Source organism: Aptenodytes forsteri, unplaced genomic scaffold (assembly GCF_000699145.1).
Source record: "Aptenodytes forsteri isolate BGI_AS27 unplaced genomic scaffold, ASM69914v1 Scaffold227, whole genome shotgun sequence".
Taxonomy (NCBI): Eukaryota; Metazoa; Chordata; class Aves; order Sphenisciformes; family Spheniscidae; genus Aptenodytes; species Aptenodytes forsteri.
This window is the reverse complement of record NW_008795365.1, coordinates 573,095-588,035: the sequence shown is the minus strand read 5'-3', so window position 1 is coordinate 588,035 and position 14,941 is coordinate 573,095. Positions and strand designations below refer to the sequence as shown.

General features: G+C 43.7%; 1 protein-coding gene across 2 annotated transcripts in view; it reads right to left on the bottom strand.

The window, feature by feature from the left end:
• Positions 1-14,941, bottom strand: part of AFF1 (AF4/FMR2 family member 1) — a 124,262-nt gene that overhangs the window by 4,354 nt on the left and 104,967 nt on the right. For both annotated transcript variants that reach the window (XM_009280220.2, XM_009280221.2), the window contains 9 exons: positions 12,602-13,519; positions 9,896-9,990; positions 6,055-6,301; positions 4,929-5,020; positions 3,850-3,913; positions 2,871-3,007; positions 1,586-1,657; positions 884-977; positions 738-781 (listed from right to left, as the gene is read on the bottom strand). In XM_009280220.2, coding sequence (XP_009278495.1) covers positions 738-781; positions 884-977; positions 1,586-1,657; positions 2,871-3,007; positions 3,850-3,913; positions 4,929-5,020; positions 6,055-6,301; positions 9,896-9,990; positions 12,602-13,519 — 1,763 coding nt within the window. The remainder of the gene's footprint in view (positions 1-737; positions 782-883; positions 978-1,585; positions 1,658-2,870; positions 3,008-3,849; positions 3,914-4,928; positions 5,021-6,054; positions 6,302-9,895; positions 9,991-12,601; positions 13,520-14,941) is intronic.

The window sequence follows — 14,941 nt, the reverse complement described above, 5'->3', positions numbered from 1 at the left end:
CCAAACAACCCTCTCTCAACCACGGAGTTTAAAAGGGACAGACGTGGAGCCGGGTAGCTATCTGCCAAATGCAATTACCACAGCACACAGAAAATCTTTCTTACTCATTGTCATTAAAACACAGGCCCAGTCTGCTGGGCATCGGGTCAAACACTTATGTGACAGCTTGCCTTTTACTTTTGCTGCCACATACACAGCAACACTGCTGCAGATACATAGAATGGACAAAATGCTGAAAAACTCACAAATTAGAAAATTAGTTTCTTTTTCTTAATTGGTGACTGAGCTAAAGAGAAAAATACTAAAGTATCACCTCAAAGTTATGCTACCACAGGGTGAAGGCATAACCCTACTGGACAGTGGCTAGGGAGATGGGGATGGTATCCCATTAAGCCTCAAGGGATCTCTAACGGAACAAAGATGACAGCAATAGGGGCTCTGAAACAGCATAGTGACAATATCTTCCTTGCTCCTCTGACCTGCTTCTCTGGTGGAGAACTGCTCTGCTTGATACACAGTAACTCTGGACCTCATAACAAAAACCCTTTCCAATGAAAAAAGACAGGAAAGAGAGAGCAGAAACATACTCAGGCTCCCTTAACAGTATGATTTCAGGTGGCAAGAAAGAGCGAATGGTGAGGCACTCTCAAATGCAGCTTGCAACTCAAATACTCCGGCTACTGTTTTCACTCACACCCTTATAGACACATTACAATGTATGTATTTTTAAATCTTACCTTGCAACACACGGAGAAGGTGCTTGTGTTACTCTGGAAGAATTCTGCAGCAAGGAACAGAACTCTTGTTAAGTTTGTGCTATTCAGCCAACATCAGTAACTACCGCAGCCATCCAGCCGGTAGTTTAGTAATACGCGTGCCCTACCTTGAAGTGGTCATTCAGGATCCTGGAATACTTTATTGCAGTGTCTTTTTTGTAACGAAACATTGCCATGTGCAGAATGGACTGGCAGCGCATGCTGTGAACAGAAACACACCCAAGCATCAGTGTTCACACTCACTGCTGCCTGCTCAGCAGTCATCAGCCTTGTGGGACGGAGGCAGGCCCACATCAGCTGTACTGCAAAGTCAAGAAAGCTCAGAATTTCTTCTTCTGCTCATCTTAAAAAAACTCCGTGAAAAAAAATCACAAGGGAAAAAAAAAACAAACGAGGAAGGGCCAAGTCTGGTCTTTTACATAAACAGGTGCCCAGACTCCTGTAGGTGCCACAGGCTGACTAAGCCCCCATCCAGAAGTGCCTCAGCTATGTTCAGCTACAGCTTCAGTTACACGGCTCAAACATGGGCAGCCAAATCGCATTCTTTCACCTTAGGTGAAAGCCCTTATGCGCTCTCAAGTTACAAGCAGATCAAATTTTAGAGCCTGTGCCTTCCACGTGTGGTCCCTTGTGATATCCCAGCTCACTTTAGAGATGTTCCAATTCATCCTGGTTTTTATATTGTACTTTTTTTCCTTGCAGAACTCTGATTCCCATTTAACTCATTCCTTCACCCCTGAAAGTAATGGGTCTTTCACTCTATCAAGTCTAAAAACAGAATAAGAAGGCACAGCAAAACAGTTACGCACCATAACACGGCAAAGATTTTTGCATGTGAAGATGCTGAGGAGTCCATAAAAGGTTTCAATGTCATGGTGAATCTAAGGAAACAAAATAAACAGAATCTTGTCAGCCATCAGTACTCTGAAGTCTCACTGTTTATGAAAAACCAGTGCATGCTGTTATCTCAAACACTGGTCCAAAAGTCAGGAAACCTGCCCTGAGTTCTTACTCCTGGCACCAAGTGCTTTGTATGATCTTGAGCAGAGGACTGTGTCTCAAAATGCCTTGTTTTCCACGCAGCAGGAACAGATGTGGCCCCGTATGCGACTCACTCTCCTTTTACACTGATTAACAGGCAACATCCCTAGAAGTAGATGCCCCCCATGGGCCACCTACAGGCCTGGGGCCCAGAAGAGGTGCCTCCAGTACTGAAGGTGAAATATTAATTCAAGTGTTTCTGGATAAGACAGACATGTTAGTGGAAATGTTTCTTTTGGAAAACAAACAAGCAAATCTCCTTTTTGAAAACAAAGCAAGAGCATCTTGGAAATATAGTCCATCAAGACTAGAAATCAAACAATGTAATTTAAAAAGTTTGAAGTCTACCACAAAAAGAAAACCTGACAGCTGTTTCAGCTGTAAGGCAGGAAGTCAAATCAGCTCTCGAAAACACTCACATAACCTGTAATTTCAATAGGAATAAACTGATACCTGTCTCTCTTCTATCCAATACATGGTTCCTTGGGTTGCACTGTCTATATATGTCACACTATCTACATACATCTACTATGGCTGCGAAACTAAATGAGGAAGGTTGCTAAGAGAAACCCCAATAAAGTGTACTGGTAGAAAGACACATGGGAAAAACCAGTAAAACCTGCCTTCAAGCAAGCTGCAAGACCTTTGGGGCACAAACTGTTCTTCCACACACTATGTTGTTGCTTTGCTTTTTTTTAACTGAAATACTACTGAGCTCGCATGCAAAAGCAACTTCAGATCTGGATAAAGTAAAAAGTCCTTCATGTCCTTGATTGTCATAACCAGTGTCCTCTGGTGTACCTCAGCTGCAAGGCTCAAATGCTGAGGAGGACATGGTAGCTACAGCTACTTCTTCTGATGAGCAATGCTGAAACGTTTCGAAGGATTTGTCTCTGGTGCCTCTGGATGGTCTGTCTGTCTCGTGCTTGTACAGCAACCTGAATTCTGCTCCATGGTGGGAATCCAGAGCTGCCACAGTTGCAAACAGGCAATGCAACTAACCCTTCCCCTCCAAACATGCTGCCTAACCATCACGCTTTGAAAACCGCTTACTTGATGAGATCTATGGTGTCGCTGAATATGCTGTAAGCTGATTTAGGCGCTGGTGCATCCGATTCCAAGGCAATCCCATATTCAATGAAGGAAAGGGCAGCATCTAGGTATTGAAAGGCCTTTCCAGTCTTGTCAGTCTATTGGGAAGAAAATTCTCATTTTTAGACTACGACAAAAACTACTCTCAAGTGTACCTCAAATTCCTTTTTTCTCCCTAGTTAGGCAGGATTTGGAGAAAGAAAAAGATGCAAGTCAGGCCTCCGGGTGATAATTAAAGGGTTCTCAGCAGAACCCCTAATGTGGTCCCAGTCATCAGCTTTGTGTGCTCTGGCTATTTGTATCTCTTCCTCTTGCTCACTGTTTTCCTCAAGTAGTTTATTATCTTCAAATTTTTTGGATATTGTTGTCTGGTCTTGGAGGCCTGCCTCGTGAAAGGCAGATAGGGCTTTCCCACTGCAGTATCCCCTCACTTCATTTTCACAGGTAAACGGCAAGTAGCAAATGTACATTATCTGACTGAGCAATAATTAGCAAAAAAATACGTTCAGTCATGCACACTGTTAAACTGCACAGCAGAAAAAGCCAGTTACATCTGCAAAGGGCAATTCCAAGTCTTGTTCACCAGCAACATAATTACCGTCAGGATCCTGACATTTCAGAGTAAACTGTCTTAAAACTAACTGTTCCAGCTATCTTCCAAGGACTTTGTGATAGCTCTGCAAAGCAAACAGGCCTGCTAACCTCAGAGAACATCAGTTCTGAATCCTATTCTCTAGGCATATTCTCTAGATGTGTTTATAACAAAGGGAAGCGTCTGAACATTTGGCAAATAAAGACAGCCTCCCCAGATATGACTTGAACATACTCCAGTATGGAGCATGGAAATAATGTTAGCCAGCGAATCTTATTCACATGCACTCAGTTACAAGGTCTGAATGCAAGAGCTGGTTAACATTTCTAACACAGGGCCAAGACTTACCATTGCATCAGCTTTGTGCTTCAGCCTCTTGGCCTCTTCCATATAGTGTTCCATCGGATGCTGTCTGAATTGGGGATAGAGAGAGGAAAAACAGAAAACAGAGAAAAAGGGTAGGATAATTATCAATTTTACCTTTGTATCTAGAGGATGCTATGAGTCCAAACATCCTGTTTTGGTAAGCCTGTTACAGCCTTATCAAACACATGTTACAATTATGATAGTCACTAAATGAATGTTGTCTGCATGTTCAGAAATACACATCAGCTGAATGCACAGATAAAATGAATTGATTTCTTAAAAAATGTATGTTAGAATAAAATTGAAAACTTACATTTTGAAATAAAAAACCACCAGAGGTTAGGCTACTATGAAGCCAAGTTTACTTCTTCGCTCCCATGGAAAGATAGTAGTTATGTGATCTCCTATCATTCCTCAAGTACAATACCACAAATACATTTTGATTGAAACATATAGTAAACTTTGCAGTACCACACACTCATCTCAGACCAAAAGAGCTTGTATTCAAGTTATCTACTTACAAGAGATATGGTCACCAAGGCTTCTACAGGTCTGGGTCTCAATCAACACATAAATGATTATCAAGTTGGACCACACATTTTTGTGCACTGGGATAATCTATTCACTGTACAAATGGCACACAGCCACCTGCGCACTAACAAAACAAGCAAGTAAAGAGTCATGCCCTCTCAGAAAAAGTCAGTTGCCTGCCCAGCATCTTGTCACAGAGGAGTTTGCCACTTGTCAAGACTGAGATGAATCAAAACCCATCACTTGTAGGCAGGCACAAGAGACACCTCCTCTCAGAGTTAAAAAGTACCTAATTTCTAGGGTAGCTTCCCTCAAACCAAGAACTGTTGTAATGAGACCTTTGCTTTGTGGTGGGCGGGGTAAGTGCCAGGCACGAGAAGGCAGTACAGGGCAGGTCCCAGACATCTCTTCCTCTCTCTTTCCTCCCAGAAGACGTGCTCATTAAGAAGCAGAAGCCAGGGTGGCTGCAGGGCCAGCCTTGCCTGGTGTCTTCAGAAAGTACAGATGAGGGGTGTAAAACAAAAACTTACTTTTCAAACTTGAGCTGAGGTCTCCTTGGCTTGGAGGTACCATTTGGCAAAGAAGGCACTGGGAAAGGATTTGTGACATCCCCTGCAGATCCCTGAAAAACCACAGAGTAGAGATAAAGCTGGTTAGAGAGATATGTCTAAACCAATTCCAAAGCCTGGCTTTCCTAAATTTCAAGAGAAAAATGTTTATTTGTCCCAGGCATGGTCTATTCTCCAGGCTCTCCTGCTCTTCTTACCTTCTTCCCCAGCACCCCCTCCAATAATGGAAATGGAAACTTGGCTTCTTACCTGACTGGTAGTAAGGCTTAATACCATTTAAACTTTTCCCAAGCACGGAGAAATGAAATACAAGGTTTCCTTGCACAATGACTAAGATAGCAGTAAGGCTGCAAGCAGCACATCTTTCACAGCCACTAGCCAAGGCAGGAATGGGTAATACCCACTCACACTTATTTCCAGCTTAACCACACAGCAATTGCTGATTCTCCATTACCAACTACATTATCATGAAAAAGCAAGCAATTAGAAGCCAGTTAATACAGCATGCACAGTCTGGCTTAACACGCACCCAGCAACATCCTAGACCACACACACCCAGCCACTAGTAAACAGCAATATAATTAAATTTTATGACCCAAAAATGCAAATATCCAGCTACAAGGATCATTAGCAATTTTGTAAGTAGGCTATAAAACCTTATACCCAGGTTGCAGTCAAAAACACAGGTTGCTTGTTTCTTATTTTTAAGCAATCCACTCTTTCTTTTTGTAAACACACTTATTTTTATGCCAATATTGTACTTGCAGTTGCCTACAGTCAGAAACAGTTACTACCATAAACATGATTATCTTGCCTTTAGTTTTTACATGGTCACCCCTTCTCACTATGTTTCACTGGTGAGATGAAAACAGATGATGGAAAGTCAGCAGAGAAGTTACAATGCAGGCTTTCGGGCTAGCAACATATGGTCACAGATAGCCATTAAAGGGGCAAAAATGCTTCAAAGAGCTTTCTCTGGCAGCTGGTTTATCTTCCTTTTTAATATCCTCAGAGCATGTTTCTAAAGCGAATCACACAGCACCCATGGGTCGCAGGAAACATCCTGCCAGTTATAATGGAAACCTACTTTGATGCCCTTCGACAGTTCAGTGTGATCTCCCTCCACTTTCTTGTGCTTGGAGAACAAAGGATCCTTGTGGTTGTTCTTGTTCCTGGCAATGTTATCCATGGCAGGCAGCTCGCCGCTCTCACTACCAGGTCTCTTTTGGGCCATCTTGGTTGACTTTGGTGCAGGATGTGCAGGAGACATGGGTGGCAGTGGCGGGGGTAGCAGGAGATCTTTCTTCTGGGTTTCAAAAGAAGCTTTTGATGCTCTGGAGATGGAAAGCAAATTCAGCAATTGGGATGAATATGGTGTACATATAATGTAGGGATTTTTTAAAAACAGTTACATCATATACCAATTCTGTTCAAATTTCTCTGGAAGTGTGAGATGATTTGTTAACATAAAGGATCCAACAAAAGCAAAATGAAACTTCAGGGATTTCATCATGCATTAGATACCACATCTTCACCTGTCAACAGCATACAAGCAAGTTGCTTTTCAGGTAGGAATAAGCCTCAGGATTTGTCCTTGGAGTAAAGACTTGCAACCAGAATATCAGGAAGTTGCAAAAAAGGCATTCCTCCAACACAGCCCCTTTTCACTGAAAGAGGGAGAGAGGTAATTACAGCGAATAAAATCCCTGGCACACATCACCCAACAAGGCAAATGAACTGCAACACTGCCTCTCTCTCCCCATTATGGCAGAAGATACCTTCTGTGGTCAGAGATACTAACCCTGACACTTAATCCTGTACGTGCTTTGAAAGAATTAAACTGAGTGGTTCCTCTAAGACTTGGCAGCTCAACTAGACAACACTTACAAAGTCGAGAGGATTCAAGTGAGAGAGACTTAAAGTGCTGTGCTTTTAAATGGCAGAGACTAACACATTTAATAATACAGTGGCATATCAGATTTCTGATCATCTGAAGTTAGGATTACCAGGGAACTCCGGCAGCTCTAAGCAGAACCAAATAGCTTTAAACCTTGTTTCACTACTGCTCATTTACATAATTTTTATTCAGCTTCTCAAAGTTTCCAAGAAAACACTGAGCACTGAATCCCAACTCATGGACTGCAACATCAGAAGAGGAGGAAATTAAGGTAAACCCAGTAAGAAGACTGAAGCATGACGTTGCACATCTTGCTTCATTCTACTGTGCATGGGACAGTCCTCTCCCCTCTTCCACAACCCACTTTTCCCATGGTACAGTCCCTACTCACCGCACACATGCTCCCTAGCTTCACTACCTTAGTACAGCTGATGCTCCAGAAAGGACTACTTTACACAGAGCACAGCAGCATCCCCTGACATGATCCAGAGCCCTCTCTCCCCAAAAATGCATCCTATCCTTCCCACTCCGAAAGCCAGAACATGGCTAAAAGGGGTGCTCGTTTTCACTGAGAAAAAGGGGGGAAATGAACCCTAGAATTAAAGTCCTTCCATTATTACCACAGCTGAAATATCTCTTCACCCAGCTAAATGTTAGCCCCAACGTCTCAGTGCTTTAAGAGTATGTCAGTGCTTTCTATGCAGAAAAGCAGTTTACTCATATTGTCAGGACACAAACCTCAATGCTACATACCAATCCAAGTCAATACCTCAAATTCCAGCTACAAGCAAGCACGAATTGAATGCAGTAGCCCATGACTGACGCATGAGCCTCCCCTCTCGGGAACACTGTCCATTTGAAGACATGCTCTTGGAAGCATTCGCTCTAGCAAAGACCTAGCCAAAATGCTGGCAGTTCACTGGTATACAAATTATGTGGTAAGTTTCAGCAGATCTACCAGAAGCACTGCAAATGCTCTGCTGGAATAAATGAGAAATTCCTGGACATAAAGGCCACCTGAAATTCCAGACAGAGTTGCGATTCAAAAGGCGCACTGGTTGTGTGTCCGTTAGGTCACATACAAAAAAGACAAAGACAAGAAGATGATTTTAGCAGAGAAGGGAAATGCTCCCTACCCCTACCCACCTATACATACAAATCTGTTTTCTGGACTGGGCTTTGCACATTTCACCCCTATACAAATTTGGGCCAGTCACAGTGAAAAGCCTATTGGCACTGTGGCATCTTGGTTTGGTTAGAGAAAGGGGGAGCTGCATATCCACGTGCTTCTGAAGCATCCCAGTTCAGCAGCCTTGCACGGCAGCAAGGTGAAAAAACAGAGCTCTGCAATATCCATCACATCCACCTCTGTGTTCTCAGCTGGGAGAATAGAGGTCCCACCTAGCGCAGACACCGTGTGCATCAGCAGCCAGCCAGTAAGTGCTATTCAAAGCCTGTAACCAGTGACAGCAAAAGCAGCTGAGGGAGCAGACAGTATCAGCATTAACACCTCACTTTTTTCTTTCAGCAGGACCTGTCCAATTAAGTAAACAGCAATGATCACCAAGTCAAAATTTATGGACATACAGTTACACTTAGTACGATATCCTTTCCAGAGAGGCTGCCAGAACTCTCTCTGCTGTGGACATGATTGCTCAGTCACAGGAACGAGAGTCACGACTCCCAGGCCACCCTTTTCAGCTATTTCACCTGTTCGCAGCAGGATTCTGAGCAAGCAACTCAATGTGTCTGCACCTCAGTTTCTCCATGTGCAAAATGCGTTCACATCTTCTCACCTTACAAAGACTAAGAGTTTTAAATGCATGTAAAGTATCATGAATCTGATAAAAAGCTTTCTGCTGCTTCCCATGCAGTGAGAGCACAAACTTCCCCAAAGTAAGTATGACAGCAGAACCCAGAATGAGGAGGACATAGGCGAACAAAAAGAAGTTCATAGAACCATAGAATGGTTTGGGTTGGAAAGGACCTTTAAACACCTAGTCCAGCTCCCTTTTTAAAAGCATATTAAGGCTAGGTCCATTTCTCATGAAAGCAGAAATAACTGATACTTGAACTCTCAAGGCTTACTCACCTAGAATTACAGAACAGAATCATAGAATAGTTTGGGTTGGAAGGCACCTTTAAAGGTCATCTAGTCTACCCCCCCCTGCCGTGGGCAGGGACATCTTCAACTAGATGCCAAGTTCTCTTGCCATCCCCAGAAACCCCTAAACTATCATAAAGAACAAGCATATGCCACTCCCCACAGAACAGCTGCCACCTCCCAGATCATCTAGGGCAATCATCTGCTGACAGATTACCACCACTGTAGTTTGGAGAAGGGGAAATGACTCCTGCATCTCAGCAGGCAGGCAGTCTACCACACTGCAACTCAAACAACATATAATTTTTTTGCACAAATCTGTTTCATGTATCTGATCTGAAAGACAGCAGTGCAAATGGTTGCCCACCAGCTTAGAAGGAAAAGTAGTACGGGCACAACTGGCAATTAAATTTCTTGCAGCTTAAACATTTTTTGAGCTACGTGTAATGTATAGATCAGAGCATGCAGCAACATAAGCTGCAGGATGGACAAGTTCATGTTTAAAATGGTGAAGTCTTCATTCCCATCTCAACTGTTAGAAATCAGGACAAATGCCACAACATTCAACGCTTTTGCAGCAGTGTAAACCAAGTATAGGAAGACAACCAGCCACTGAAACATCAGCTTATGCTTGAATGATTAGAACCATAATCCTCAGCATTAAGAAGGGAGAGGAAGATAGGTGACACCCAAGTATCACTTCACATCTGCAACAAATAGAAAGGCGAATTAATTACATTCCCATAGCCATGTGATTGGTTCCAAAGATGTAAAGACAAATCTGCAGCAGATTAAGTTTCAGAAGGCACATTATGTTATAAGCAAACTCACGAGTATAAGGACAGGAGATAATAATTCCTCGCCTTAACCTTTTTAAGAAAGATTCAGTTTTACGCATCTTCTGCCATCCCACCACTGTATACTTACTTCAATTTATTGGAGCCTTTGTCAGCTGAAGACTGCAATGATTTTGTTTCTTTTTCCGATTTCATTTTCTTCCTATCAATCTCCTCCACTTCCCTCTAACAGGAAGAAAAAAAAAAGAAAAAAACCACTCAGGTTTTGAAAGTTCATGTAAAGTATAGACCAATGGAGCTAAGTTTAATTGATTCTGATTAAAAAAAAGAAAAGATATTGGAATCGACAAAGTGGAAACTGAGAGCACAGTGGATACAGATTTCAGGCTCAGTGACAAGTATCCTAAAATGACATTTTATCTACTTTTGCTTGGATAGATTAATTATTTTGTAGTGGCAGGGATGGAACTGCTAAACCTCTTGTTGCTAGTAGTAATCAAAATTAAGGCACTTCCATTGCTGAAAATAAGCATTTCATCTGTTCTGGATGGGCTTTTTTCTCCTACTCAGTACGAATCGTACAGAAATGTATTCAGATTCCTCCTGGCAAAGTCATGAACTGCAATCAATTGTGTTTTGTGATATGCCTTATCAAAGGGAAGGAAAAAACTGCATTCACAGGAGAGTTAGATCACTCATATTCCCCATTTGTGCAGGGGTTTTTGGTTTTATTAACAAGAATCTGATATAGGTGAAATTTTAAAGTCAGTTAAAATCGCTGCCATTGTCTTCCAGAAGAACAGGAACCATTAAGGCAGAGAGGTAATAAATAATAATTTTTAATTGCACTCCATAGATCTTACAATACAAAGCCTACAAATCATCAGCTCACCTGAATGAAAAACTTCAGAATAATTTGCTACAAGCCAAGAAAATGTAAAAGAAACTGCACTTATCAGTCAGCGTTACCCATAGTGTGCCTGGTGGTAGCCAAAAGCATTCCAGGACTTTCTGTCTCTCTCCCAAGAGTACATCCAGGTTTATGTCACTGTGATGGAGCTCAGTGGGTCATGCTCAGCACAGAGTCTACCTCCAGCAGTATGCTCAGGGCAAGGCTCCAGCACCTAGATCATGTCCTTAAACTGTTTCTTCAGGTTGAGCTCCACACTGCGGCAAAAGATGTCTGACAGCCGTACCTGACCTAGCTGGCTGCGATGAAGCCTGAGCCTCCAATGACACTGATGCACGCTGACGTAATACAGACAGCGAGGCTCTGAGGTGGGTTCTCCTGCAATCAGACATTCAGACTGCAAGGGAAGACATGTCTCACATCAAATAGCTCCTCTCTTGGGTCTTTGAGAGAACAGGAGAAGCGACAGATTTACTGCCTGTTTACCTTTCTCCTGCTGCTCTGGAAGAGGGGGACTGATGGGGTGTCTCAAGTTTCTTCACCATTTCTCTGCTCTTCTCAATTCTCCCCCACAACTACGGGGAGTTCAGAAAATGACAAGACTAAATGAAACCCATGTGGGAACCAAGGTTATTCACTCACACATGCTAAGCCACCTGCTTTGTGAGAAGGACTGAAAAGATATACAGGCACTGAAATATCCACAGTGAATACCCATTCACCATAAGGCCTGCAGCCAACTCTTTGTGCAGCTGAACCAGCTGGCTGGAAGTCTAGTCGCAGTCCCCTTTGGGAGTTAGCTTTCCAAAAAACACTTGTGAGCAACTACCATCTCAGTTAAATAAAGGGCTGTCTTGTAATTCAAGGGAAAGCAACTATTATAGCTGAATCATAGAATCATTTATGTTGGAAAAGACCCTTAAGATCATCGAGTCCAACCGTAAACCTAACACTGCCAAGTCCACCACTAAACCATGTCCCTAAGCGCCACCGAAGGACTCTGCAAAGGGGTCTCTGGAAAGCCCCTTACTGGACACATGCATCTTTTAAGCATTAGCATCACTGCTAGCACCACAGCAGCTCCAGGGAAAACCAAAGTTTTCTACGTATTTATCCAAGTACTGAGATCCAAAGCAGGGTTTAGTGATGGTTGTTACTATCAGTGAACCTGGTTCAGTTAAAAGTCTGCATTTATGGAAAAGCAAAAGGCACAGGGTTGTTGCCACCACCCCTAGTAATAATAACCCAGTTTACACCTGCAGAATTCGTTCCTCTTTGAGTAAGCAAGCAAAGGCAGCAGAAGGTGCATACATGGACAAAACCGAAAAGTGCAGACCGGGGCGGCCTGGGTCGGTTCTCCCTCTGGGCACACCCACGAACTGCAGGCAAGGTGCTCTCCCACAACAGATGTTAAATGGATAGCGCAGATGGCTGCACAGTCTGGGAGGTGCTTCAGACACCATGCTGCTTTTAAAGGGGTTGCAGGGGGAGGAGGCACCGCAGCCCTGCAAAGCTCTGCTTGGGCTGAAAGCTGGAGAAACCCACAAATGCTACCAAGGGGCTGACCAGCCACATACTGACACAGCCTGCTGCTGAAAGCTCCTCTGACATAGGAGGGCTGGGGTTTTGTTGTCTGAGAAAACTAGTATTTCAAGAAAACACAGCAACAAAAATGTTTTAAAACACCAAAGCAATTGTTAGACAGCTTACAGGGCTTTTCATTTGCTCAGCAGGGGATTTGTGACCAACAAGAAACATCTGTGGACAGTTTTGATACACATTCTCTTTAGAAGTTTGAGAACACCTTTGTAGGAACGGCATAATGGGTCCACTCCCAACCTATGAAGCAGAAATGAACTCTCTGCGTGGGTTTTTCAAACACCACCTCGGTCCTTGTACAAACCCACCTCCACTTCCACCTCTCACCTTCCTCTTTTGAAGGGACTTGTCAGGAGTGTCCATGGTTTTCCTCTCCAAGTCCTGCTTCCTTGCACCGGGGAGTTCCTTGGCCTCTGCTCTCTTCTGGTGACTGCCTTTCCCAGGGGGCTGGGGGACTCTTGACAGGAGGGGGAGATCTATTTTCACCATGAGGGACTGAGGGGCGGGGGAGTCCCTTACTGGAGAGAGCAACTTCTTCTCCCTGATAGGCAAGGGGAGTTTCTCCTTGTGAAAATCCTCTCTGGCCACTATGGCAGGCCTGTGGCCACTAGTCCTGGTGGGGGTTGTGCCCTGGCCTTGAGGAAGGGGACTAAGAGTGAGACGCTCCTGGGCACTGCCAAGCAAAACGTCTCTCATGAGCTTGGGGTCCAAGAAGGGTTTGGCGTTGGCCTGGTGGGAGCTCTTGTGCTTTCTGTTCTCAGGGGGCTCTTGCAGTGCCGGCTTCAGGTCTTTTCTGTCACTGGGTTTTGGCTTCCCTTTCGTTTTGACTTTTGGTTTGTCTCTGGAAGACTGGTCTCTGACCTCAAAAGGACCAGGGTCACTCTCCACCTTCAGGCTTCCCTTGGGCCCCTCGTGCACCGGGGCCTTGCCAGGCCTTTTGATACCCACCGTCTGCCTGGGTGAGGGCTCCTTGGCACAAACAGGAGACTTCTGGCAGTTGCGTTTGGTCGGAAGATGAGCATCCTGAGGAGCCCTGGCCACTTGGCCAGAGCTCTTATGATGAGGCTCCCTCAGCTCGGTGCGCTGGTGGGAGGAATTGCTGCTGATGCCCTGCCCCTGCTCCTTGCCCTCCTCACATCCATTCCCATGGGCAACTTCGCTGAGACTCTCTGTTGGTACTGCTGGTGGGTTCACCTTGGTTAGCCAGTTGTCGAGCTGCCACTTATTAGAAGTTGGCGGGTCAGGCTGCAGACAAAAAGAGAAAGGAAGGATGCAAGACTGATGCCTTAATGGGCTATTTCCATCCTAGCAGAGCTTACCAGAACCCAGTAAAATTTCCCCTTACTGTTAAAAGAGCTTGAAAGTGAAAGACCATGAGACAGTGGGGATACTCTAGCATGTGCACATCAACACTGACTTCAGAAACACAGGCCTTATTTTTGCACAGGATCAAATGTGTTGCACAGCACTCCTGGATCTCTGCTAGCCCTACCTGTCACTCAGTAAGAGACCAGTCTACATGAAAACTTCATCTTGGTTTGCCACTAACCAACATCGTTGCACAATCAGACAACATACAAAAAAAGCAGCAATTGTAAAAACAGGTTAGGTGCTGTCCTCACAACGCTTTTAGAAAGTTATTTGCACACAGCACTGCTTTCAAAACAGACGATGAGCTGTGCCAGCTATCACATCTCATTGAAGTCTGACAGGTAGGCTGTCAGGCTCCTGTGGTTTAACCAAAAGAAAACCATTCACCAAAAGAAATTGTATGGCTAGCACATCAAGTCCAGCCTCTTCTGAGTCCTCTGCCTACACAACCCAACACTTGCTTCCCTCTGGGTCAAGCAAGGCATGAGCAACGACGGAGGTCTGAAGGCCTCTGGAGTCACGGTCAGATGTGGTTGCTACAAGCCCTGCCTAATCTAACAGTAGTCTGATAAATTACAAGAAAAGCAAACCCAACTAACCCTGAAACAGACAACAGAAGCTGCAAATCAGGGGCATGATTCTCTGGGGCCCATTCTGAAAATACCACATTATGTGTCAGCATCACTCAAATGTGTAGCTCATTATCTGGGCACCATCAGAGCACAGCTACACTCCTGCCCTCACAGATTCTCCCCAGTCACAACTCTCGCTTTTGAGAAGAACCACAATTCTTGCCCAAAAAGAGAAAGCCTAGTACATGAAAGGTTTTCCAAGACTAATGAATCCCTTCTGCCGTGATTTTCTTCTCTATCCAGACTCAACTCACTGTAGAACACATGGATAAACAAGACGTCTTCAATTGTGTTTGAGTGAGTCAATCTAGAAACCCGGTTTAAAAAACAGAGTTTGGTTTTACCATGGGTTTGTAAGTAAAACTAAACAACAAATTCCATTATACTGTTCAGATAGCACAAATCTGCTTTATTTTCATTAGCATTTTAACTTATTAGCCACTGAAGAGCATTTTTTTTTGTCAAATGTTATAAAAACATAGCCAAAAGACTTAGTAAACTTTGGTTTATAATGTAGGTAGCTAGCAGACAGTGGCATACTCTCATCCTTTTCCAGCACTTCTACCATTAGTTATCTTGTTTGTGATCTACACTATCATACGGGTTTTCATTAGGTTTTCCAAACACAAAGGATACTAAGAGACTTTTTTTTTTTTTTTTTAAA